Here is a 25753-nt window from a genome sequence, read left to right on the forward strand (position 1 = left end):
TCATGATGCATAGCCACAACAATCCCAGTCTTCTGTAACAATCAAGATGATATAAGCGACCCTCTACTGGGTATTTATTTAATTTATACCTTTTACTCCCACCAGTGTATATAAGCACAATATTTAAGGAAAAGAATGGAAGAGGTGTTGCATAAAACCAGACACTGCATTTATCAGGAGCCGTCTGGGTTGCACAAGTTCAGTGAGGGCCCGTTGGCAGTAATTCAAGTGTAAACAAAACTAACTGAGGCTGTAAAGAAAAAGCCTCATTGTACCTTCTTCACCAATTCCCTTTCCTCATGATGTGCATGTCTCCACAGGTGTTTTGGCACACCGATTTTCCTTTCCATCCCTGTGAAAAATAATTGCTGGTGGTTGGCCTTTGAAACAGCTGTTTGCCCTGGCTTGTGAGAACGTCTTTACTCACCAGCCATCATTTGTCCCTTTTTCTGTTGGCAGCGCCACAAAACATGACTTTAAGAAATGGAAATGCCATGGCCATCTTCTGAATACTACACATCTTAGAAGATCTGAATTAAACAGAAATAGCCTTTCTTTATAATTACCTCAAAAAAAATCTCATATTTTCTGAGTCAGAAGCTTGTACGCGGGAAAAAAGAACAAAACAGCAGAGGTAATCCTTTGATGCTCAGTGAATGAAGGTGTTGCACAAGAGTGACTTCATACATAGTGGCGGTTGAAACTTAGATCTGTTGTCCATAGTTATAATAAATAATGATATTCTTTTTTTCTTACCCCACACCTGATGTGACTTGTCTCCCACGCACTTGCTTTCAACAGTTCATTTTATCTAACACATTCCACTCAACAGTTCATAAAATGGCCTAAGTCTTCGTCGCACTCTTTCATCACTGTTGGCAGGGCTTGCTAACAATGATTCAGTAAGTAAGTACCCTTACCCTGCTTTCCCCCATTCAGGCTGCAGTCCAGTACCAGCTGCTTTTCATTCTTTTTTCTTTTTCTTCCAAATAGCATGATACTGAATAAGTAACCAGCGCCAAAACGTTTGAATGAATTCAAAGGCCTATTCATACAGATAGACCTCAGGCGTGCTTACTTTTCAGTGACCCTTCAGATCCAGTCTTACAGAACACATTTTCTTATTTAAAACAGCTTTTCCAACCAGCAGGGCATTGTTGTCAACATCCAATCTGTAATTATATTTGATTTGTTTTGCAGTGCATTGACAAAGCAAGAGACCTCCTTGATGCCGAGCTAACTGCCATGGCTGGAGAGAGCTACAGTCGAGCCTATGGGGTAAAGTCAAATACTTTCTATACATAACTTTTTTTTTTAAACAGTGTTAGTCTGATCTGTCCTCTTGAGGATTATAAAAAAATATATTTTCCATCACCCACCAATGAGCAATACAATCATTTTTGAATGATTGCCCATAGTCATAGTCATGAAGCACGTCTATGAGGAGATCCTGCAGCATTTGCCTCATTTAGTGTGCAAGAAGGGACTTGTAGCACAACTCGTAGATGCTTCACCGCTATATGCTTACAACTCAATGGTTACTGTCCAAGAAGAACATCGCCATGATGGAACAATCTCCCCTCACCCAATGTTGCTATGTGTTCCAACCTCCAACCCCTCAAGGGGACCCCTTTTGAAGACGTAGACAACATCTAGATGGCTGTGAAGATGGAGCTGTGGAGGATCCCTGAAGAATCCTTCAAGGAGGCGTGGCCGAAAAGGCTGTAGAAGTGTCAAGTCAAGTCAAGTCAAGTTTATTTGTATAGCCCTAAATCACAAGCAGTCTCAAAGGGCTTCACATAGACAAAAAATTGACAATTATTCTCAAAGTGCTCTTTACTCCAGTGGGATTGCTTCAAAGAGGAAAACATGCCGTTTGGAATTGAAATTAGTGGCTCTTTGAGATATCCAATTTATGAGCTTTTCAAGATACAAGCTGTCATTTGCATGAATTTTTATTTTTTTGTGGACAATTTTTCAAAAAAGAAGTGTCTTTCCGTTTCACGCCACCTCCGCCTGAAGCATAAAGCAACCACTTACCCTTTAGTCCGCTAGCTTAATGCTGATGCATATCATGTACGTATGTACATTTACCAAAAGTTGACAAGTAACTGGTAATGTCCTCGCGGCGGCCACACATGTTCACGTGTCTATTGTATTCTACAGTACATTCGGCTCCATACATTTAAATGCTTAAACCATAACAAATGTGTTTACGTGTTCCCCAGGCGATGGTGTCGTGCCAGATGTTGTCAGAGCTGGAGGAGGTGATCCAGTACAAGCTCGTGCCCGAGAGGAGGGACATCATTCGGGAAACATGGTGGGAGAGGCTTCAGGTAACCTCAGCCCTTCAACATGATGTATGGGCGAGCACACACACACACACACACACACACACACACACACACACACACACACACACACATGAACTCACGTGTAAAAGCTCAAATGCAGCTTAAAGCAGATGTTGAAAAGGCTACTGTTTCTCAAGGGCGGCATTTTATGCCAACAAAGTCAAAGTCACATCATACAGTTGGTGTGCACAAGTATACATGAGTAGTTTCCCAGCAAAGCTTTATAGTCTGTCAGGAATCATGGGAAAGCTCCTCTGTATCTGAATCACACTTTTGTGTAAAAAGTTCACTTGAATTTTTTCCTCTCTCATAAGGCTGTTGATATCGCAATAGCGATACTAAAACAATAATATAATAAGCGGTTCAGAAAATGGATGGATGTAAGTATTCTAAATTCACTCCTAAAAAAAAAAACTCCTTTGATTTTGTGTGAGAAATTATAAGAGAAATTGATACTCAATTGATCAGTTGTGTTTTAACTAAATTGTGTTTTTCCACATGGATTTCTATATAATTGAAAGTAATATAGCTATGATAAATGGGAAATGGTGCAACATGAGAAAAATGAACAAAATAGGAGGCAGTTGATAAGACAGAACAAATAAAAGCTTGAGGCCCAACTTAACTCTTGGGTTTGAAGTGTACATGCGACATAAAACAGAAAAATACCTGTAGCTTACTTGTTCTTGTTGAGATATCTGTCTAATGGCAGTCAAAGAAAATGTATTCACAGTGCTATAGTGCAGATATATGGTAGCCACTACCTTGGCAAGCTTGGATAAACTCACTGTGTTTATGTTCTGTCAAAGTGCAACCAAGAGATGGAAGAGTTTCAGTCAGAATGTCGTGAAGTGTTTTCATCTCAGTATCGTATTGAAAAGATTTATGCCCGCCTGTAGGAGCCCCTCTGCTGATTGTAACCAACATTTGCATGAAAATGTGATTATTAATACCCATAAACCTTTGCTGCGAGTCACTCATAGATGACATCGAAGAAATGGGCTGTAAAACAAAATGACACCTCTTAAATTTAAGTTTTATTTTTTGATGTCCAGAAGGTCTGGATGATGAACCGATATAATCGATGACAGTTTTTTTGTTTTCCTTTGTCTCGCTATCAAAAAAATTGTGCAGGGACAAAAGTTGAAACATTTGAAATGACTTCTAAAAAATATTGTATTAGGAAATGTATTTAACGGACCATCTTTTTCAGAGAAAGTTCTTTTGTTTTAACATGGAAAAAAGATAAAGAAAAAAGATAATAAAGGAAAAAAAAAGGGCTCTCTGTGAAAGTTGATACAGTTGATGCCAAGAAAAATTAAATGCCTGTGTTTTTGTTTCAGGATAAAAAAGCAAACCTCAGAAGGTGGAAAAAAAATCCCTAAAGATAAACGATGATTAATGTCATTGCCACATACTCTTTCAATTTACTTAAGCGTGAAATACCATTAATTTTGATTTTTGGGGGAGGCAAAGGAGATTATATTTCAGGGCCGTACCGCTCAACCACATTTTGTAGTCTCTATTGATCGCAGGAAAGTGCCACTTAATGTGCCGATACCAATCACCCAATTTAACTTCCTTTTATCTGTCAGGGGGCTAAGAGTTGTGCTCGCTATTAATAACTTATAATCTAAGTATATGTAATCAAATTTCATATCTATTTATTTTCTGGTTTCGTTTTATATTTAAAAAAACAGTATTTTGTTGTTGGTTTCTCACATTTGGAATAAATCATTTTATTTTGTGAATAGGAGTTTAAATTTGACTGTTGACAAAGGCTTGCTCCGCACCACTAAACTTCAAAATGAAAAGCGGCATGTTTCGCCCCGGTCCATCCATTTTCTTCTCACGGTTTGGAATGGCACCTGGCAAGTTTCTTTCTGACTTTTCAAAGCTTTCAGACATGACAGGTGAAGAGAAAGCATTTCCAGACGCACTGAATTCCTCCCACAGTAAAATGAAGATCAGACTGATTTTTTTTTTTCCCCCCCATCATAAAAGATGAGATTTGCTTTGGGATCTTGCGAGGGCCGTGCTAGTAAGCACACTGAGCTTATAATGCCAACGCCAGAGGTGGAGGGACTGACAGCCTTATTTTTATTTTTTTGGGGAACATTTCATCTGGTACTGACCTCACACATCTGTTAGAGTCCGGCTCCTACTCCTCAGATACTTCTCTTTTATTTTATGTCGTATTTGCCTTAACCTGTAGGCGAATATCATGCATTAGTGTTTTTCCAGACATTTTATTCTGTCAAGTTGACTCAAATCTGTAAAAATCTAGATCCCCTCAGAAACCTTTCAGCAACAAGTTTTTTGCAATTGAAATATTGTCATCGCTTTATTGCAGACCTGAAATATTGAGTTACACCACTTTGCTCTTTCATGCAAAAACAAGAATTTATCATATTGCTTTCCTCGTGTAAATCATGTCAGAGCAGAGTATGCCAGCGATTAGTTCTTGAAAATTCATAAAAGATGACGCACAGTATACGTCTGTTTTTTGTTCTGGCACATGGACTGGACTCACGTGTGGAGGTGTTGAGAATGTCAGTAATGGTCACCGTAGTTTTAACTATACAGCTCTCGAGTGTACAATATCAATGAAGTAGTTCCTCACTTTAAAGTCTAACAAAAAGACTATTTCATCCATGTTTTTTGTTTGTGCGTGTGTTTTCTCTCAGGGTTGTCAGCGGATCGTAGAGGACTGGCAAAGGATCCTGATGGTCAGGTCACTTGTGATCAGCCCCCATGAGGATATGAGGACGTGGCTGAAATACGCCAGCCTTTGTGGCAAAAGTGGACGCTTGGTAAGTTACATTTCCCGGAAGCAGACGCATACTAGTTCTGCATTAAGGCTATTTTATTTTATGTTTAGCAAACTTCAACCAGCGGTTTACATCTTGTCGTGAACGCTATTATTTTTGTTGAAGTCTGTTCTTGAGTGTTGTCTTTGACACATACACTTGTACTGTACTGTACTGTACTGTACTGTACCTGGAGAGTTTTTTTTACTTCTCTGGCCAACTGTCTTGAAGGTTTTTTTTTTCTTTACCAGGGAAAGAATTCTTAGGTCAGCTGCCACAATCATTTTCTGTGGACTTCTGAATTTTTTGGTGTTGCTGAGCATACCAGTGCGTTCTTTCTACGAATTTTCCAACAGTTGGTTTGGCCAATTCTAATATTTTTGCTAGGTCAGGTCTGTTTTGATTTTTCACCATAATGCTTCTTCACTAATAGTGAGAGGTCTTTGGATATGACAGCAAAGTTGGCAGCAACATATTCCAAATGCAAATAGCTCACTTGATATAAAAGTAGAACCATTATCTGTTCCTTGTTAATGGCATTAGGAGGAGCAGAACAGCCAGTTGTCCTATTAGTTTTGCTATCTTAAAAAATGGGAGTGTGTTTAAAAGGTTTGAGTGTGTTTGTAGCCTAAAGATGATTTGGTTGCTGTGACTATCTGAACTGGGGCACAAGGAAGTACAGTACTCAGTTGTTGCCTGTAGTGTAATGTAAAGCCGTTCTATAGATTTTGAAATTCACCACTTGCTGTTGCAATGATTAAACTTTTAAATAACTGAAATCACTTCACCCAGGTTTTGATCCTGTTTGATGAAATGAAACTCGAGTGGTATGTTATATATATATTTTATTTCATCTGCTTTTCCAAATACAAATGTGAAGTCTGTACTTGAAAAGGATTTCCACGTTTTTCAAACTTTTTGGACCATGATCAAGTGGCAAGGGACTCTTAATCTGTTTTTAAACACGGTATTTGTGGGTCTGCGCTTTTACAGTCATTTTCCATCTTTCACCTCAGTGTTATTGTCATGATTGCAAAGCATTGCCGACGACGAGCCACACAACACACACACGCGCAGAACAGACATGCTTGAATGGCCAACTGTGATGTAAGTGAAAGTGAAAGCAGTGGCAAGCATAATGGGAAATGCTAATACAGGGTCTTGGAAAAAATAACCCTTCTCCTTTTTGCTTTTTTTTTTTTTTTTTTTTTTTTTTTTGCTTCTCCAAAGCTTCCTAACAACTTATTAGTGCCCACTTCCCAAAAGATGTGTCATTGCAGTTATGCAATGAAAGTCTGTAAGCTCTCAAGTTTCTCCAAATTGACAGTATCATAGGATTTTTGACTTTTTGGTCTTCCTGACACTGCTCTTGTTCCTGTTGTGATGCATTTGCCCATCTTCAAACCGCCCCTCCTCCCTCCAGGCATTGGCCCATAAGACCCTGGTGCTCCTTTTGGGTGTTGACCCCTCCAAGCAACTTGATCACCCACTGCCCACAGCCCACCCACATGTCACCTATGCTTATATGAAGTATATGTGGAAGAGTGCCCGCAAGGTAAGCGCAAGCTAGCTCTCGTTTTGATGTCACCCTTTTTTATGTCAATACACTAATACAAAGGAGTTGGGAATTTCAAGCTATTAGTCTTGTCACCGTTTAATATTATTTTTGCACATCTTGTCTGGGCCCGGCCGGTTTGACTCCGCATGTCAGTTTATGGCCGCAGACATTTATATTTCCATCACAACTTCATCTCGCTCTAAAGACAGCCTGTAACGTTAGACGTGCATGAGTCAGTCGTTCAAGAGCAGCGGTTTATGATTTATGGAATTGAAGCTGGATAAAAACCAGTTTGTTTTCCAATAAATTCCTTGCAATTAAAGTCTTGCAGGGAAACTTCGATTCTCTTGAGCATTCAGACTATTTTTTTTCATGTAATTTTAAAATAAAACAAAACTAAGACTTATGAGTAATTGTTTTGAATTTGGCAAATGAAAGGATATTTAAACTGTATGTAGTTTTGTGTACTCCAAGAGCGCAGATGTCAAACTCATTTTTGCTATAGGTCACAGTGTAGTCACCGTTTCCTTCAGAGGGCCATTATGACTTTGAAACGTACCATAAATCTCCACATATTACATATCCACAACAAATTGAAGGAAAACTAGCTTTGAAGTCAAGGACATTAGTTTATTTACTATTGTTCAAGGTGCAGTTAAAAGGGGTTTACTCACAAGAAAATGTTAGGAATATTGCAACGTTTTTATTTATTATCAGGGGTGTGGGTCTCCAGAAAAAATAATTCAGTACAATTCAAGAATGTAACTATTTTAAAATGTAACGATTCGATTCAGTGGGTTTTCGATTTGATTCCGTATGGTACAGCTGTAGCTTTTATCATGTTTATTAAGATGCAACACCATATGGACGAGAAAAGTCTCAGGAAATAAGTCATTAATCAGGGATTATTTCTATTTACAGTAGTCGGCCGGCATGCTGAGGGTGTTATAAAAAAAATATATAGATATGTTTGATTCAGAGTGACACTTAAAAGTCATAAAGCCCCCTCATCCACCACCCACCAATTCTCTAAAATGTTCATATCTACCTCTTCAGATTGATGCCTTCCAGCACATGCAGCATTTTGTGCAAGGGATGCAGCAGCAAGCCCAGCATGCTATTGCGGCAGAAGACCAAAAGCACAAACAGGAGCTCCACAAACTCATGGCAAGGTGTGTCCCCCTTTAAAAAAAAAAAAGCGAAAATAAAACAAACGTGTACACTTTACTGCAAACCTCTATACAAATCTCTAATCTAGTCCTTCCTGCCATTTGACTAGCTTGTGGTTTGGTTTATGTCTACTGTCTGTATGGAAAGTTGTTAATGAGGCATACTTGAGATAACTGTTCAGCTCATTTGCGTCACTTTGCTTTATTTTCATGACAGTGTCTGTCTGCATTATTAATGCGGTTTGGTGTGCCAACTGTCAGACATCCACATCCACGCAAAGTCCGACTCAACATAATTGAAGGAAAATGTAGCCTTTTATTTCTTTCCCCGTTTTTAAAAGACACCTTCACATTCATTCCCAGAGTCATTTTCAAGGTGATTCACATCCTTTGAGTGACTAAATATTAAACATAATTAACACATAATTAGTCCTCTTTTGCACACACCAGCAACTCCAACATCAAACCATGCCATCAAATGTCACAGATGCGCTGTCGGTTTTTCACCTTCATGGCTCCCACTGAATGCTTGACTGACAGCTCTGGCAGAAAGGTGCAGCTCATTGTGGGAAACCATGCATTGCATGAAATCTTTTTCAAAATGTTGTCAGCTTAACGGCAGCTTTTCAAAAGCCTGACACCCTGATAGACTTCCTGTGTAGTCAGACGCTGATTACAGAGCTTGATACTGATTCAGAGTAATGGAAATGCTCTTTGATTGCCAAAGTTTCATTCTTAGGCGTCCCAAAAATCTAATGAGTGAGTCACTGCAGTATTAAAATAAAACACTCTATCTTAACAAGTTACCACATGCACTGTGATGCTGAATTCCTACTTTGTAATATTCACAGAGAACTTGGTTTATTTATTTAACCCCTGTTGAAAAAAAATGGTAAAGTATGCAAACTTAGAAACAGTAAGCCATCTAAACAACAACTCAATATAATTAGTTATATTATTTGCATCTATACGGATCATTTAAAAGTAATTTACAATATCGAGTTGATATTCGTACTATGCATAGTACCTATCAATTACATGCGTTATTTTTTTTATGATTACATACAAAATCAATTGATATGCAAAAGTTTGTGGCGTGCAAAGAAAAAAAACAATGTATCCTTTTTTTGAAATCGGTTCTAATCTTGTTGGCTTACTACACAAACACACAGGCATGGATCATTGCTTCTCAACACTCACACATCACAACAGAGAAGTGTGACAAATTAAAAAAAAGACCTAGGTTATTTTGGAAAACTCATTTCACCCTCCCAAGAGGGACACTGGTTGTCTGAGGAATGCATGTTAGTGACGACAACCGTATCTTGTCAGACAAGGACTGGCTTCCTCCAGACAAGTTGACACACTTTCAAGATTATAGGTCTGAAGCGCGGTATGGGGCACACCTGGACAGCTCAGCCCGACGTTGTGGCCACACAATCACAGGGACGTCCCCTCCACAGACAAATTCTCTGCAACCTGGCATCTCCTGTCCAAATGACACATCGTTCTGAAATTCACACAGCCCCTACTATTTTCCCCAAACGCCAACCTGTTAAACATTTGCTGCAGCTTTAGGCATTGACACGTGAACCCGGACTGCGTGCTTGCATGGAAAAGCGCTCAGGAGAAATTACATAATCTCCATCAAAACAATTTAGTTTAGGTATTGTGCAAATGGTCCTTTGACTGTTGGGCTCTTGATGGAAGGGATGACAACAGCATGTGTACCAAGTTGCTCACTTTGGTTCAACACGCTTTATTCCGTTTTTTTGCCAGAAACCGATATTTTTTCTTGTGAGAGTCTTCCAGAGCTTGATGGATGAAGTGCTATACACCAGGGCCCGATGTAACTGAAGAAAAAGCAGTTTGGATAATTAAGGAGACCCTTTGGTTGTGGTCCCAGAACCTTTCAGCACATATGTGAAGTTTGTATTAGTGATAGATTTGGAAAATGCCCCTTTGCTTCTCCCAAAGTCAAAACAGAATTGGCTCCTTTTTTTGATCAACTTTGCTTCGTATTCTGAATGTCATTTGTGGTGTTTTGGAAGCTGCGACATCATGATCATGATTAAAGTCCTCAGTGGGACCGTTTTACTACTCATGCGGTCGTGTAATACAGTGGATGTTGGAATTGAACGTCCCTTGTTAAAATAGCAGCAGAGGGCTATGAATCACTCATTTTACAGCACTGAGAACACCTAAATTATTGAACTGAGCAGAGCAGGGCTGACCTCTGACCTCCTGCAACATAGCTGGTCCACGCAGTTTGATGTTTTTGCTTTCCTACTGAGGGATTTTAAAAAGTATCTAGTTAAAAATTAGCATGGTTTGGTTTCTTTATTCAATGCAATGATTTATGTGATTTTTCTTGTTTTGTACAGATGCTTCTTGAAGTTGGGAGAGTGGCAGCTTAGTCTGCAAGGCATCAATGAAAGCACCATCCCTAAGGTCCTGCAGTATTATAGCCATTCCACCGAGCACGACCGCAACTGGTACAAGGTCAGCCCCATTATCCACTCTTTACACTCTAGGCTTTCTCTTTCAGCCTTTCTGGCCACAGTAAAAAAAAAGAAAAACCCAGCGGTGTTGGCAAGAGGTTGAAAATGTGTTTGTTTTTTTGTTTGCTTGTTTTTTTTTCCCTTTTCACGCAAACATCTCCTAACAAAGATGTTTGGCTTCAGTCGGTGCATGGTCCATTTATATAGATCAATGTGTGGTTATATTTAGAGTGCATCCTCCGGTGTATCAAATGATTTTCCGAAGTTGTGGTGCCGGGAATTAGAACCTTTTTTTTTTTTTTTGGTCCAAGCCAAAGCCAGGCTGCAGGGATGGTTGCATTTTACTCACCTAGCCAGCTTCCTACCCACATGTCCTCGCCAACACCCTTAAGCTTTTAACCTTTTAAGAGGTGGTTGTGTAACCCAGCAAACCAAACATCACACTCACTCACACATTTGGATCACGTCCGGAAGACTTTTTGTCCCACCCTAAACTGGAAAAATGACATCATGAGCCATCATCATGGTGGAACTCATTTGCAGTTTTTGCCCCGTCTTTTCATTAAGCTTGTCCCATCTTTTGGCAGGCCTGGCACGCCTGGGCAGTAATGAATTTCGAGGCTGTGCTGCACTACAAACACCAGAGTCAAGCTCGAGATGAGAAGAAGAAGTTGCGGCACGCCAGTGGTGCCAGTGCCAACAGCGAGGCCAGCAACAGCGACAGTGAGATTGACAGCAACGACCACAGTCCTGCTCCCTCGCCAGGACAAAAAAAGGTTAATGAGGTGAGAATGGTACAGAATCAACCAAACATAGATAGATGATTAATAGATGGATAGTTGGGTATATAGACAGATGGATGGGTGTGTGGCTAGATAAACAGTCTCCCATGCCACAACTGTCCAAATGTTCTTTAGACGAGTTGAAGCTGAATAAATCAACAGATTGCAGACAAATATTGCCGATTACTCAATTGCTTCGAGCAAGGAATGATTAAGCAACATCATGACATGATTAATTAACAACAGATTTTTTGATAAAGTTGATAAAAATGCTCCTTGAGATGGATGGACATATAATGTATCATGTTCCTCAAAGTGTCGTTTTATTTTCTCTCTCAAAGACATTGCTCCTGTATACGGTTCCTGCTGTTCAAGGGTTTTTTCGCTCCATTTCTTTGTCCAGAGGAAACAACCTGCAAGACACACTCAGGTGAGTCATGTAGCTCTAGTTAGTATTGACTGCCGTGTCAAAGCTTCTGTTATGTTTTGTGATTTATTACTGTACTTTTTAGGGTTCTGACTTTATGGTTTGACTATGGCCATTGGCCTGAAGTAAATGAGGCCTTGGTGGAAGGCATCAAGACTATCCAAATAGATACCTGGCTGCAGGTAAAACTTGCAAGATTATCCAGAGCGAGAGAGCCTTGATGGAGGTCTTCCATTTCCGTGCTCATCTTTGTGTTTGCTACTTAGGTGATCCCACAACTTATTGCTCGGATTGATACTCCTCGTCCTCTGGTGGGTCGCCTCATCCACCAGTTGCTAACAGACATTGGCCGGTATCATCCACAAGTAAGTTTGCAGTTCTACTCCTAAATCAACCCCCCCCCTCCCCAAAACAATCTTTGAAGCAATAACAATTGATTAACGATGAACCACTCATCGGCAGGCGTTGATCTACCCACTAACTGTGGCCTCAAAGTCTACCACCACCGCTCGCCACAATGCTGCAAACAAAATCCTGAAAAACATGTGCGAACACTGCAACACTCTGGTCCAACAAGCCATCATGGTATGGATAGTGATTGTCATTATGCTCAACTATGCATTGATAAATTGTGCTATATAATATGTAATTTATCCTTTGTCCAGGTTAGTGAGGAGCTCATCCGAGTTGCCATTTTGTGGCATGAGATGTGGCACGAGGGCCTCGAGGAGGCTTCACGTCTCTACTTTGGAGAGCGTAATGTCAAGGGCATGTTTGCTGTGCTGGAACCTCTGCACGCCATGATGGAGAGGGGGCCACAGACCCTGAAAGAGACCTCTTTTAATCAGGTGTGTGTCTGGTAGATGACATCTGTGCTTCTTCATTGTAGCACCAGAAAGTACACCTCATTCTGCCCTAATGACTGAAAATATAATGGATGCCATTAAAATTAAAGCATTCTTATCTGAGGCTATTAACTAAGGAACGTTTAAGGACTAAATCACTTGTTTGTATTCACGCTAAAGGCTTACGGCAGAGACCTGATGGAGGCTCAGGATTGGTGCAGGAAGTACATGCGCTCTGGAAATGTGAAGGACTTGACGCAGGCCTGGGACCTTTACTATCATGTGTTCAGGCGTATCTCTAAACAGTTACCACAGGTAAGCAAAGCTGCACCAACACAAATCTCTTCACACTAATGTTGACTTTTTCTTTCACAAGCAATGCAAGTTCATGTAATTGACATAATAATATATAAATCAAAGTTAAATGTGTTAAATATGACATGCATTCTACTACTGGTAACACAAACGCACATATGACAAAGATTAATGTCCTTATTAATGAAATGCATTGCGCCAAGCTTTGTATTCTGGGAACTGAAAAGGAAGGACCTGGCCTGCCTGTAAATAGTGAAAATATACTTCAGGCACGTGCTAACTAGTGCTAAGCAGCTTTCCCCCCCTTTGACACTAAAATTATAGCTTCCTTCCCATGGTGCATCTTTAGCCCATCTCATTCACTGCTCTCATCAACATTGTATGCAGCTTACTTCTCTGGAGCTGCAATATGTTTCTCCTAAATTGCTGATGTGCCGTGACCTGGAACTGGCAGTCCCGGGCACCTATGACCCCAACCAGACCATCATTCGTATCCAGTCCATCGCGCCCTCCCTGCAGGTCATCACCTCCAAGCAGCGCCCACGTAAACTCACCATTATGGGTAAGGATTATTGGCAGTTCGCTTCGTTCCGGTGATCAGGTTAGGTAAACAGGTTTGGCTTTTTGACTTAATTTTGACATTTTAACTCATTTAAATTCATTAGATCTGTATTTACAGATGTCAAACCACACGAAAATTAAACAAACACACACACATGCACACACACACACACAAATGCTGGTTGATTCCAAATCCAAACAATTGGAGGTTAACCAGAATTGCGGAACTGATTGTTTGACATTAGCAGTTCCATGATGAAAATTTCCATTCACACAGAAACCAAGATTCCCCCAGCCACCAATCTTTGACCATAATTTGAAGGCATGAATAAATCACAGTGGCTCTATCTCATTTGCCGTGATGTGTGTTGTGAAATACAACGCTGAAAGGTCTTTAAAAATGCCTCGCCGCAGTAAAGTCACCTTGTCTCACAGCAAAATCACGCTGCTATTAATCACAAACGGTTCACTTTACCTCCCACTTTCCACCGGACAGTGTCGTGCCTTGTTCTCATGTTTCGCCATCAGTGACACACAACATGGGCTGCAAAAAATGAAAGGCAATACATCAACTGACCTCTGGAGCAACACAGCAGATTAAGACCTGTCACCCACTATGGGGTCTCCCAGATTTACTGTCAGACCTCTTTGGCGACAGTGAACACATTGCCTTGATTTGATGGTCTTGAGGACCAAATAATCAAAGTGATCCTTCTTTTAATATTCAGTGTTCGGACACCTCACCGTGAACATATGTACCGTACAGGCAGTTGAAGAATGATTCAGTCTTCATCTCCGCTAACCGTGTGGATCTTGTGTTTTGTGGCTCCCTCTGCAGGCAGCAATGGCCATGAGTTCATGTTCTTATTAAAGGGCCATGAGGACCTGAGACAGGATGAGAGAGTCATGCAGCTGTTTGGTTTGGTCAACACACTGCTGGCAAACGACCCCGCTTCTTTGCGCAAGAACCTCAGGTAAACTAATTGCCGTGTATGCACGCACAATAGCGTCTTCACTGTCTGAATCTTTCATGTGTTACACTCGATAGCATCCAGCGCTACGCAGTGATCCCTTTGTCCACAAACTCAGGCCTGATCGGCTGGGTCCCCCACTGTGACACTCTGCACGCTCTCATTAGAGACTACAGAGAAAAGAAAAAGATACTGCTGAACATTGAACATCGCATCATGCTAAGGGTATGTAACCTCTGCGGGGAGTCCTCATTCCTCAAATATGTATGTGGAAGTCAGAGATCTTACATGGGGATGGGTTAAATGCAGAGGACAAATTTCACCACGCCCAGGTGTGTGTGTGACGATCATTGGGACTTAAATCTTTAATCTTAGAACGGTTTTGAAGTTCACTGACGTTGGCAGCTTTTTTGACTTGTGTTTCTCAATGAATAATTCACTGATATCTACGGAAATGTGAAGCTTATGAGGATTTGTGTGATACTTGACAGGAGTCTACAGGAGTACCGTTTTAGTTTCTTCTATTCTAATTCAAAAGCCAGATTTGTAATTTTTGACCCGCCCCTCATTTGCAATAAATTTGGAATCTTTTTAACCAACTCTTAAAACTACTTCATTAAAAACAACCCGATTTGGGTCAAGATTGGACCAACCTACTAAGTTGGGTCAATTTAACCCAACTTCCTGGGTCCCATTTTTAACCTAGATGTTTTACGGGTGTTTAGTGCAAGTTTTATGTTTGAAAAAGTATTGTAAACAGTTTTGCCATAAGTATTAATAATGGCTTGGACTTATATTATACTATTTTTAAGGGACTCAAGGACGAATTATCCTAAGTGATATGTCATCTGCATATCCATTGCCTTCTGGGTGTTTTTATAGTTATGGAAGAATTTAATAAAACATTCCTCAATTTGCAACCAGGCTGTGAGCTTTAATTAGAGTTAGCTTTGGAACAGGGAAATTCTGGTCCTACCACATTGGATCGATGCACCACCTGGCGATTCCCCGCTGTTGTGTAACGTATGCACATGGTCCCATAGCCACAAATGTTAGTGAGAGCCGTCCTAAACTGCCCTCCTAGAATCTGCCCTTAACCTTCTAAGATTGTGATGGTTGCTGAAAAGTCCTTTTCATCCCACTCCAAAAACATCACCAGTGTATTGAACAATCTGTTTTGATTTTTTTTTTCCTCATTTGTTCTTAGCAGCTGGGTAGTGCTTCTTTAATTCTAAGAGCGACACTAAGGCACAAACATATTTGTGCAACACGTTACTGAGATTTAGAATGGATACATGGGTGGATTTCAGTCCTTTCATTTTGTACAATGAAGATTTATGTTGAATTGGGCCAGCATATGGCCGTGACCATTTCTGCCATTTGTAGTTGTAAAATGACGCTTTTCCAAATTAGACATCATGTCACACTTTACATTTCACATAGATTCCTGTTGGAATTCCACCACACACAAGATGCTATTTGCATTCATTTGTTCTCGACAAATGAGCACCGACCCATCTTAAACGAAGATGCATTTGGGCTCCTAACTGCTGCATGTTAATTAAACGTGCAGACATCAGACACGCTCAATGAGGCGAGGCATATTGAGCAGATCCATAGCTGCAATGTATCGCATTATTTTCTTGAAATAGTTTATCGAATCAGAATCAGCTTTATTGGCCAAGTTTGTGCATGCCAAACAAGGAATTTGAAGTTGATCTCAGCCTCTGTACAACATTTAAGTGACTAACAACATTCAGGTGACTAACAATATTTAAGTGGCAAGAGCAGGATGTTATTACCCAGTGATGTCTCTGAGAAGGGATCGAAAGCTATTACGCAACTCGAGCCAGCTTCTTATTTCAGCCAAAGGAGAGACGCATTGTGAAAATTCTACCAATCTTCATCATGCAGTAATGCATTTTTTTCCCCCAGTAATAATGTACGTTATCGGCATCCTTGCTAACTGAATGTGTAAAAAGTCAAGCAAAAGAACTGCTTTCCTTCCAGATGGCACCTGACTATGACCACCTGACACTGATGGAGAAAGTCGAGGTGTTTGAGCATGCTGTCAATAACACGGCCGGAGACGACCTGGCGAAGCTCTTGTGGCTAAAGAGTCCCAGTTCTGAGGTGAGCTGCTCTACTTCTTTCTTCATTTGCAGCACTGGCAAGGATGAATGAGTGTACGTCATCCTTTCAGCATCCGTCCTCAGAGTTCAGTGATTCGGGGCCAAAATGTCAAGGACACTTTGTCAACTGTCTAAAATCTAAATTAAGAAAACCTACAATAAAAGAACTATTGTAGGACAAGGAAAGTGTCATTGAAGGAACTGAACCTCACTTTTGTCATCTTCCACATCCCATTAGTTTTGTAACCTGGTCATTATTCCTCTTCTAGGTGTGGTTTGACAGGAGGACGAATTATACCCGCTCCTTGGCTGTGATGTCAATGGTTGGCTACATCCTGGGACTGGGCGACAGGTGAATTCATCAAAGTTACCATTACATGACATTGTTCATAGGGAGATTCTGCTTATATTCTTCACAGACATCCTTCGAACTTGATGTTGGATCGGTTAAGTGGAAAGATCCTCCACATTGACTTTGGAGATTGTTTTGAGGTAAGGGGCAATTATGTATGTGACACGAACGCATCTTAACAATGAGTTGCCTCAAGATTAACCTGGATTACATTATTGATCAGGTTGCCATGACCAGAGAAAAGTTTCCTGAAAAGATTCCCTTCAGATTGACAAGGATGCTGACCAATGCCATGGAGGTAACTGACACCACATCGTTAAATCACTAATTACGCGTTTTGTCGCAAATATTAGACTTAACCAGAATTGATTTAGCCTAGGAGAAAACTGTGCACAAGATTTGTGGTTGCGGCCCATAAATTGTGTGTGTTTGACTGTGCACAAGGTGACGGGCTTGGACGGCAACTACCGCATCACATGCCACACGGTGATGGAAGTACTGAGGGAGCATAGAGACAGCGTCATGGCCGTGCTGGAGGCCTTTGTCTACGACCCGCTGCTCAACTGGAGACTCATGGACAGTAAGGACCCGTTTAAGACAATTTCACGTCGTCTTTTGCCATTTATTTGTAGGTATCTCATATGAGACTCAAGTGGGGAACAAAATAGAACGCCTTGATCATCCACTATCACAAATTGAAATGTAGGGAGAATTGTGTAATAGTACAGCGGGTGTGAATTTAATGTGTCTCTACTGCAGTCTTTCTCAGCGTGACCATTTTCTTTGCCTGTGATAAAATGACACCTTGTGAAATAATGGCTCTCAAATGCATGGCTGGACAAAGGAACTGTATGTAGGCGGTTTAATGGAAGGCCAGTAGACACCATCATAATGAAAAGCATTTCAAGAATACGTTTCCTACTTTTCCTCCCATTTTCATGGTAACTTCAAGCAACAAAACAGATGGTGATGCACTATTAGACAAAACAAAGTGATCAGTTATCAGAAAATGATGGCTACAGTTGGAATTGGTCAATCACATATGCACTGATGTGTATCCTTACACATCTGCTTTTCTTTAAATTAGGCTCTTGGTTTACACCTAAAAGAATTCTCAGAAGCTGTAGCTCGATATTGTAAAAATGAAAATGACGTCTCTTTTTCTAATGCTGAAAGCTTTGCACATTACAGTGTCTTGATTCTGAAGTAGAATTTGTCGCACTTGAACGAAAGAAAAAGAAAAAAAGCCAAGTTGTTGTCATCATTGCTAACAAACGTGACCTGATTTTGTTCCCCCCTAGCTAACACAAAAGGCAACAAGCGCTCACGCACCAGGACAGACTCGTACACGGCTGGTCAGTCTGTGGGTGAGTCATCAGTGTTGCTTGATGCTGTACAAAGATGCCCCCCAGCAATCCCCCCTTGACCGTGTTCCGTCCTCTTATACAGAAGCGCTTGAAGGAATAGAAATGGGTGAGACCACGCACAAGAAACCAGGGACCACAGTGCCTGAATCCATCCACTCTTTCAGTGAGTTGCTGACAGTCTGCTTAGCCACAAGAAATACACGGCAGTGTATTCACAAGTGTCTGAGTTTGGAATTTTTAAGCTTCTAGTCAACAACTGGTTTTGCCTCTTTCAGTTGGAGATGGATTGGTGCAACCCGAAGCCCTCAACAAGAAAGCCATTCAAATTATCAACAGAGTGCGAGATAAACTTACAGGTAAATTCGGCAGCCTTCTACCAGTAACCTTCAGATTCCTCGTGGGAAATATAATTATTGTTCTAGTTTCTTACGATCACAAATAATGGCACATCTATAATGAGAAATCAATTCAAATGTTAAATGAAACTTGCAAAAAAAATTTCCATTTCTACAGATTTGACATTGTTGGCGCTATGATCTATCATGGTCATCAGACACAAATGAGTCATACCTTTGATGCTTCTATTTATTTCCTGGAATAGTATCGGTCACAAACTGACGCTGTGTTATCTACTAGATAAATAAATGTCTCCCATCAGAAAATGTAATTAACAGTGCCAAGAGACCAACACATCAGGACATTCACACACTTTAAATGAAAAAGAGAATTGCTCAGCCCCAAAACTTGAGAATCTATCAAGGCCAGTCAAGTGTTTCAGATGAATTAAAGTGTAGTCATCATCTTGTTGATGACTTTTCTGGCCAATATTCTTGACTATCATGTTACATCATGTAGCAAAGGCATCTTCAATGATATTATTTTAGTCGACACCTGAAGCTATTGCTCCATAATGTTGTCATTTGCCATCCATGTTTTTGATCTGGGAAGTTATCCAGCTTATGGTTTCATCCCAGTCTGCATGTGTCTCTATTTTCTAATTGTCTTTTCCATGATTCTATTTCACACTCGGAAGAGTCACAAATACACGCACACAGATTCCTCCTGTGCACTTGAGCTGTGAAGGAAATGAGTCTTAAACTGTCAATGTTCATGTTATTTTCTTGAGCTTGGCCTTGCGCGAAGCTGCTTTTCGTAGATCTACCTGGTCCTTATTCGGCCTATTTAAAGCAAAGAGGATTTTACTTCAAACGTGAAGCACTTTGATGTGACTGTGATGGATCCCTCCAGGTCGAGACTTCTCTCATGATGAGACTCTGGATGTGCCAACACAAGTAGAGCTTCTGATAAAGCAGGCCACATCCCATGAGAACCTGTGCCAATGTTACATTGGATGGTCAGTACGTTTTTGTTGTTACAGACGGCAGACTTGCTAGCATGTTCAGCAACCATAATAATATAATCAAGTGTAGTGTTTATGTATCATGATATCGTTGCCTCTATTAACCATATGAAGCAATTTTGCCTGACTTGTATAATATATCTATTTTCTCTCTCTTTAGGTGTCCCTTTTGGTGAAGATCCATTTTTGGGAGCCATTTTTTTACCCTCAACATTCTTTGTGTAAAATCATGAAGACCCATTGCAATTCAAACCGTCAGTAATTCCCCTAATGAAATTGTCCAGTCGCACCTCGAAAGTCGACCGCATTATGTTCTATGCCACTGATGAACTTAAGTTTGGTTGATTTTTTTTTTTTCCCCCTCTTCCTATTGAAAGAATTATATTTAAAAAAGAAAAAACAACGCCCTTAGTCCAAACTGGTATGAAATCGGGACTGTACTTCATTTTTTAAAATAATCCATATTATGCATTATTATGAATAGAAAACGTGAGATGCTTTAATGAAAAATGCCAAAATTAGCATTTGTGAATGATTTGGAGGTCATCAAATAGCTAAAATCAATAACCGTCAAGCAATCAATGACAATTTCGCCCTGCCCTCATCCCCCTTGCCAATTACGTTTTGCCTCGAGGCTGCCCTGCACTCCCCCAGCTCTTTCTCAGCCTTTTACTAACTTGTCATTCCCTTCTCTGTAAAAGCAAAAAAAATAATAATGTCACGTCCATACAGTACAGCGTTTGTCATGAAGCTCAAAATTAAGCTTAGGTCCATCGTTGTTTCCTGTAAGTAACATTTTAACTTTGTCATATACGTATAAGCAATTAGCCAGTATATTATCATATTTAAAACAAAACAACACTTTTTAAACAGTCTTGTAATAAGATATGGCAGCTAGCCATTGAGGGTGAGAAGCCAACATGACAATCTGCGGTTTCACTCAGTTCTCCTCTCAAAAATGTAGTCACACTCTCAATTTCAACTTTGAAGGTTCCGCTCTGTCTTTTACACAATATAGCTTTTGCCGAATGAGTCTTTCCCCCCTCCGTTGTACAATATTGTCATCTTTTTCCATGGCTTGTAATGGGGAACAGCTACTTCCAAGGCAGCCATTTTTTTATCCTTATTATACTAATTTAAGTCAACTCGCTGCGTGCCCCCACCCCTCATCCGAACAACAGCACAACTCCTGCCTAAGAGCTTTTTACTGTGTCCATGTTTGCAGCAAGTAACACAGTTTTACTTTGCACGCCGGATGCTTCTTAGACAACCCGACTGCCTGATCATGTCGGATTGTATTACTGTGCCGTTTCGGTAACATGGTAAGCCTTTTACCAACTTAAACTCAATGTGTCATCTATGACCATGGTATGAATTAAACTCAGTGTGTCATCTGTGACCATGATATGAATGAAATTTTAAATCATCCTGAAACACTGTATAGACATTGTGTGCCATTAAACGTGTACAGGCACACTTGGTCCTTGTGTTCATTTGGTTGTCTTTGCTCAGAATGAAGAAGAAGAAAAAAAAGACTACATGGCTTGCATATTTTATCATCAGGCAGGTTTTCTGTCTATCCTTCCTGCTGTCTTTCTCTTAATGCCCACAGAGGGCACTCTGACTCCTACTAAGACCATCCTCACTTCATCTTCTCTGGCAATAGCGGATGTGATTATCAGGCCGCTGATAAAAGACAAAATGTTCTTTGGGATGCTTAGCAGTCCTACTTTGCTTTTGTTGTTGAACATTTGGCCCAGAAATGAGATTAGATGACTTGTCTAACAGCAGCGACGCAGTGTTTACCCTCATCCCAAAGCCAAATAAATGGCTGGGGTTTTATATGTGCTCATTGTTATTCCCTCTCTATCTTTTACGTTCTCCTTTGAAGGTTAATTACTTATAGATAGTTAAGGACTACAGATCAACAAAAAGCAGCCCATTGATCTCTTCCCTCACCTCTGCAATGTCACACTCTTTACACAGTGGGACAGAGCCCTCGTGATTATCTGTTCCCATCGATCCATTCCTCTCTCTCCCTCTTTCTTCCTTTCACTCCTTTCTCAGTCTCTTCCCCCTGTCGTTGCCAAAACCTCATTAACCAAAATGTTCTTTTTCATATGCAGACTGCCGCCGTTTGTGTTGTTGCTCCTCACTCGCCTTGTGTTTTGTCAGTACCGGCCACCGAGGGACAGGTGAGTCAACAGCTCATGGTAAATAGGCTCCATTGATTGAGGAAATGGATTTTGCTGTGTACCAACTGTTCATATGGACTTGAGTTACAGCAAAACCATGCTGGTTTTCTTGAGAAATAAGTCAATCAATGGTGATAAATAAAATACTCTCTGTGAATCACAGTATACCCTAGTGGCCTAAAGTGATTTTCCAGTTTTTACCTCAACTCATGTTTGCAATTAAGGTCTTCAATTTCTCTTCTTAGGGACACTCAGAAAATACTATAAAAATGCAAGGCCACTTTGAAATGGTTCAACTTTACTTTAGCCAATATGCTAAACCTAAACCATTGTAGAGATCTGTAAGTTTTGTTGCTAGCCTGCGCTATGGTAGTCCATAAGATATTAAAAAAGAAAAAATATAACAGGGCAACTCCATGGCAGAAAAGGTGGGCCTCACTAGCATTAAACTTATCTCAGGTAGGGGACTACAAAAGTATTATCCTGGAAGCCCTAAATGCCCCGCCAGCCCACGGTTGGCCTCTTATGTAGATGAAGATATGCCAAGCAATCTCATACGTTTTTGTACAAGTTATTACAAACATTCATAGGTAATTAAACAAAAGGTTAGAATAGATCTGCCCCTCTGCATTGAGCAGCAGCAGAATCACATCTCCACATTCCACACATGAGAAATCTGTACCAAGCTGACCTTAATATAAAGCAGAGATTTGAGCATACAATTGCGATTCTGAGGCGCATCAAATTGTGCGGTTGGTGGAAATGAAGGAAGTGAGAGATGAGAAGTAATTTCTTCTTTCTTTCCGTCTTGGCACCCACAGTAGAAAGTGATCAGTACAATGCAGACAAAAGACATGGGCCGTGACAACTGTTAATTTTATTTTAGGATTTGCCGAGGGCTGCTTGAAAAAACTGACGGCGGCCTGTAAATGACCCCGCAAGTTGTATTTTGGACACCTTATTTTTGCACCATAACCACCAACCATAACAAGTGAAGAAAGTAACTGAAAATGTTGACTGGCAGGCAATGTTAGTGTTGTGTAGTTATGCAGAAATTCTGAAGTCACACCAGAATCTCTTTCCTGCAGACAGTGCAGGTTTGATTCCTGGACAGCAGTACCCGAATACCCAGCCACTAAACTAATAAATGACAAATAAAAGTAATGAGTTGTCTCAGAAATGGTATCTGCCAGCAAAAAAAAATAATAATAATGTAGTGACAGACTATGACACCCACTAATACGAAAAGCCGTGCATTAAAAAAAAAGGACAAGGACTTCCAAACGGCGGACCTAGAATGCTAATATTCTAGTATAAACAACACTTGAACTTTTCTTCTGTGCACTAATTTGTGCTAAAATTCCTGAAAACCCAAAACAGACTAAAACTGTATCCGCCTCAGAATTTGAGAAATAGCGCTAGAACTTTGTTTCAATTGCACAATCATTGTTATGACTGACCAAATTCCTGACTCAGTTCAGTGTATAGAGGTACTTTACTTGTCACATGAACACGAGTCACAAGTGTCTCTGGCATTCTGGAATACTGCACCCAATCACTGAAAGCTCCTCCTGCAAACAAGTGAACTCAAATAAAAAGCTAGCAAATGGGAAACACAATTCATTTTCACCTCAGGGATCACCGGCAAAGTAAGACAGAGTGCAGGCCTTTTTGCCTCAGCTTGAGGCCTGCACATCGGATTTAATTAAGATGTCATGAAAATGTATTGCTCTTCTAAAGAGGCATAAATCAAGTGTGAAAGTGTAGAGCTGCGAGAGAAAATAGCATTTAAGTACTACTTTCAAAGTTGCTCACAAAGAACCCGAGACAACAACACCCCCAACTTTCCCACCTCGCGTCTCTTTCTTCCGGCTGCGTCGAAGCAGAAAGACGCCCACCAAATTGACGGCCCGCTCCAGGAGTTTGTTAGAAGGCTGTGAAGTTGTTAAGAAGCGCCAGGCTGCAGCCACTAGTCCGGCTGTCTTTGTTCACTGTGCTGGAAAGCCCGCATCGATGAAGCTGACAGCGGTTTTGGCCTCCAGAGATCAGCTGTTCTCTGAGGAAGCTTTTGAACGTTTGTTTCCCCGCCTCTTAGTAGTCTCTGCAACAAGAAATCTTTGATCAAATACTCATCTGTGGAATCTCTGTTGAAATGTAGGGACAGAATAATAACTGCAATCTTGTTAGCCTGTTCCTGCAACTGTTTTCAAGGGTGTAAATTAACAGGAAGGAAAAATATACAGCGGTGAACAAATTCTTTAGTACACCGTGTAAAACACACAGACCAATATCATCACTTCAATTAAGTATCTGTACATTTACAGACAGGCTGAGGTGATTTTGAATTAAAATGAACTACAGTGTATTGTCCCAGAAATGTGAAATTCTGTGCCACGAATAGTATATATATGTATATATGTACGTATACATATATTAAAATGACTGTACCACAACGTCCTAAAAAATAAATCATGAATGTTCATAGTTTTTAAATAATTCATTCCATAACATGCTTCCAATCTGTATGTCAGATTATTTTTTCCCATTGAAATGAATGTAAAGGCCATTCTCCCTTCTAGCCTCCCTCGCCAAAAATTGTAGTGTTTTTAATAGGGAAAATAACACCATAATATTGTACTTTATGAAGACATACAGTAATGACAATTAAATAGAATGCTAAGAAGCAAACGTGTTTTGACACAATTGACATTGTGCTGCTCCTTCTCATGCACACACGTTGGCCACTAGGAGGCAGTAAAATACATAACACAACCCACTCTTTAAGACAGTAATAATTTTGTCATTTTTCTGCTAAAGAGTGAATTCTCAAGCATTGGTGTTTTGTCTGTCTACATGTGTTGCACCACCATTTGTGTGTAAATATCTGTTGCATTATATCACAGTGGCTTTCAGTACTAATCATTAGCCCTTCGGTGGCGTGCTCCATTAGGTAGTAGATCTGGGGTTACTGTAGCAATGATAGAGATTGTATTCTCCTTGTAAGGAAGCAGGGTACCATCACCATAATTTGAAGGAATTATTTGAATGTCATATAATTACAAACAGATACTTCATAATTTTTTGCAGGAATGCGGCATTGGTCAACACTCTGGGGCTTTGGGGCAGATAGAGCTGCAGATTCATTCATTTTTGTTGACATCAAAAGTGGAGTAAGGCTTATCTTTCCTTAATCTCAGTGATTAGTGCATAACTATGCACCGATGAAAGTACACATTTTAGAAATTAGGTTTTGGCAGACCTCCGTCTGCTGTCTAATGTACCCTGACTGGCTAAGCCTCGTTTTGCTCAAGAGGGAGCCTACACAAAAAACAAACTATGATTTAAGGTGCTTTGTGTCCTGTGTGCAGCCATCCTGATACAATCCAACCTTTTCTTCCATCATCATGCGTTACCCCAGTGGACACTCTAAGTGGTGCGAGGCAGGTCAGGGGGAGCTAAAGGTCTCCTTTGGCCTGGAGCCCTGAACCTTTTGAGTCATCCACGTGTTCACCGTTGGGGTATTACTGTTTCTGCAGCGGGAGACTGAAAGTATTATTCCCCAGTTCCAGCAAATGCGACCTTAACGTTGTGTCCGTCCGCCTCAGCTTGTTTCGATCTGAATTGCATGTGACAGCTCAGGTGTACGTTTGTTCTCCAGACATGCTTGTGGTTCAGAGCGTGTGTACTTTGACAAAGTGCTCTGAATAAAGAGCAAGATTTTCAAACGCATCTGACGTCGTTGCGGGAGATTCGCCCCATTGTCATTTGGAATGCGTCACACACTTATTAGATTGTGGAAATGCATTAAGCGACTCAATTCATTTTCCCACACAGGCTAAGGAGCCAAGGAGTAGAAATTGGATCAAAATGCCCCGCGGTGATATTTCACTGTCTTTACGACTTAACCTTTCTCTGACCATGTGTGCATGGGGCATAGTTTTCAACAACAATCACCCTGTGATTGACTGGCTAGCGTGTTGTTCGCCTTTGCTCGTCCCGTGGAGAGCAGCCATTCATCAGGTGTAAAAGCAATCACTGGATCCATCCTTAACCT

At 40.6% G+C, this 25753-nt stretch overlaps 1 protein-coding gene across 1 annotated transcript in view; it reads left to right on the plus strand.

The window, feature by feature from the left end:
• The window catches only part of mtor (mechanistic target of rapamycin kinase), a 55441-nt gene extending 34458 nt beyond the window's left edge, over window positions 1-20983 (plus strand). The window contains exons 33-58 of the mRNA XM_037265116.1: window positions 1201-1278; window positions 2229-2336; window positions 5042-5167; window positions 6588-6719; window positions 7779-7894; window positions 10276-10393; window positions 10980-11177; window positions 11516-11604; window positions 11687-11783; window positions 11868-11966; window positions 12064-12186; window positions 12267-12449; window positions 12627-12761; window positions 13149-13323; window positions 14161-14296; window positions 14371-14518; window positions 16304-16426; window positions 16695-16777; window positions 16845-16917; window positions 17001-17075; window positions 17222-17357; window positions 18079-18144; window positions 18227-18307; window positions 18420-18500; window positions 19393-19498; window positions 19665-20983. Coding sequence (XP_037121011.1) covers window positions 1201-1278; window positions 2229-2336; window positions 5042-5167; window positions 6588-6719; window positions 7779-7894; window positions 10276-10393; window positions 10980-11177; window positions 11516-11604; window positions 11687-11783; window positions 11868-11966; window positions 12064-12186; window positions 12267-12449; window positions 12627-12761; window positions 13149-13323; window positions 14161-14296; window positions 14371-14518; window positions 16304-16426; window positions 16695-16777; window positions 16845-16917; window positions 17001-17075; window positions 17222-17357; window positions 18079-18144; window positions 18227-18307; window positions 18420-18500; window positions 19393-19498; window positions 19665-19680 — 2901 coding nt within the window. The 3' untranslated portion in view covers window positions 19681-20983. The remainder of the gene's footprint in view (window positions 1-1200; window positions 1279-2228; window positions 2337-5041; window positions 5168-6587; window positions 6720-7778; window positions 7895-10275; window positions 10394-10979; window positions 11178-11515; window positions 11605-11686; window positions 11784-11867; window positions 11967-12063; window positions 12187-12266; window positions 12450-12626; window positions 12762-13148; window positions 13324-14160; window positions 14297-14370; window positions 14519-16303; window positions 16427-16694; window positions 16778-16844; window positions 16918-17000; window positions 17076-17221; window positions 17358-18078; window positions 18145-18226; window positions 18308-18419; window positions 18501-19392; window positions 19499-19664) is intronic.
• Window positions 20984-25753: the final 4770 nt, after the last annotated feature.

The sequence above is a fragment of the Syngnathus acus genome, chromosome 2 (assembly GCF_901709675.1).
Source record: "Syngnathus acus chromosome 2, fSynAcu1.2, whole genome shotgun sequence".
NCBI classification, from domain to species: domain Eukaryota; kingdom Metazoa; phylum Chordata; class Actinopteri; order Syngnathiformes; family Syngnathidae; genus Syngnathus; species Syngnathus acus.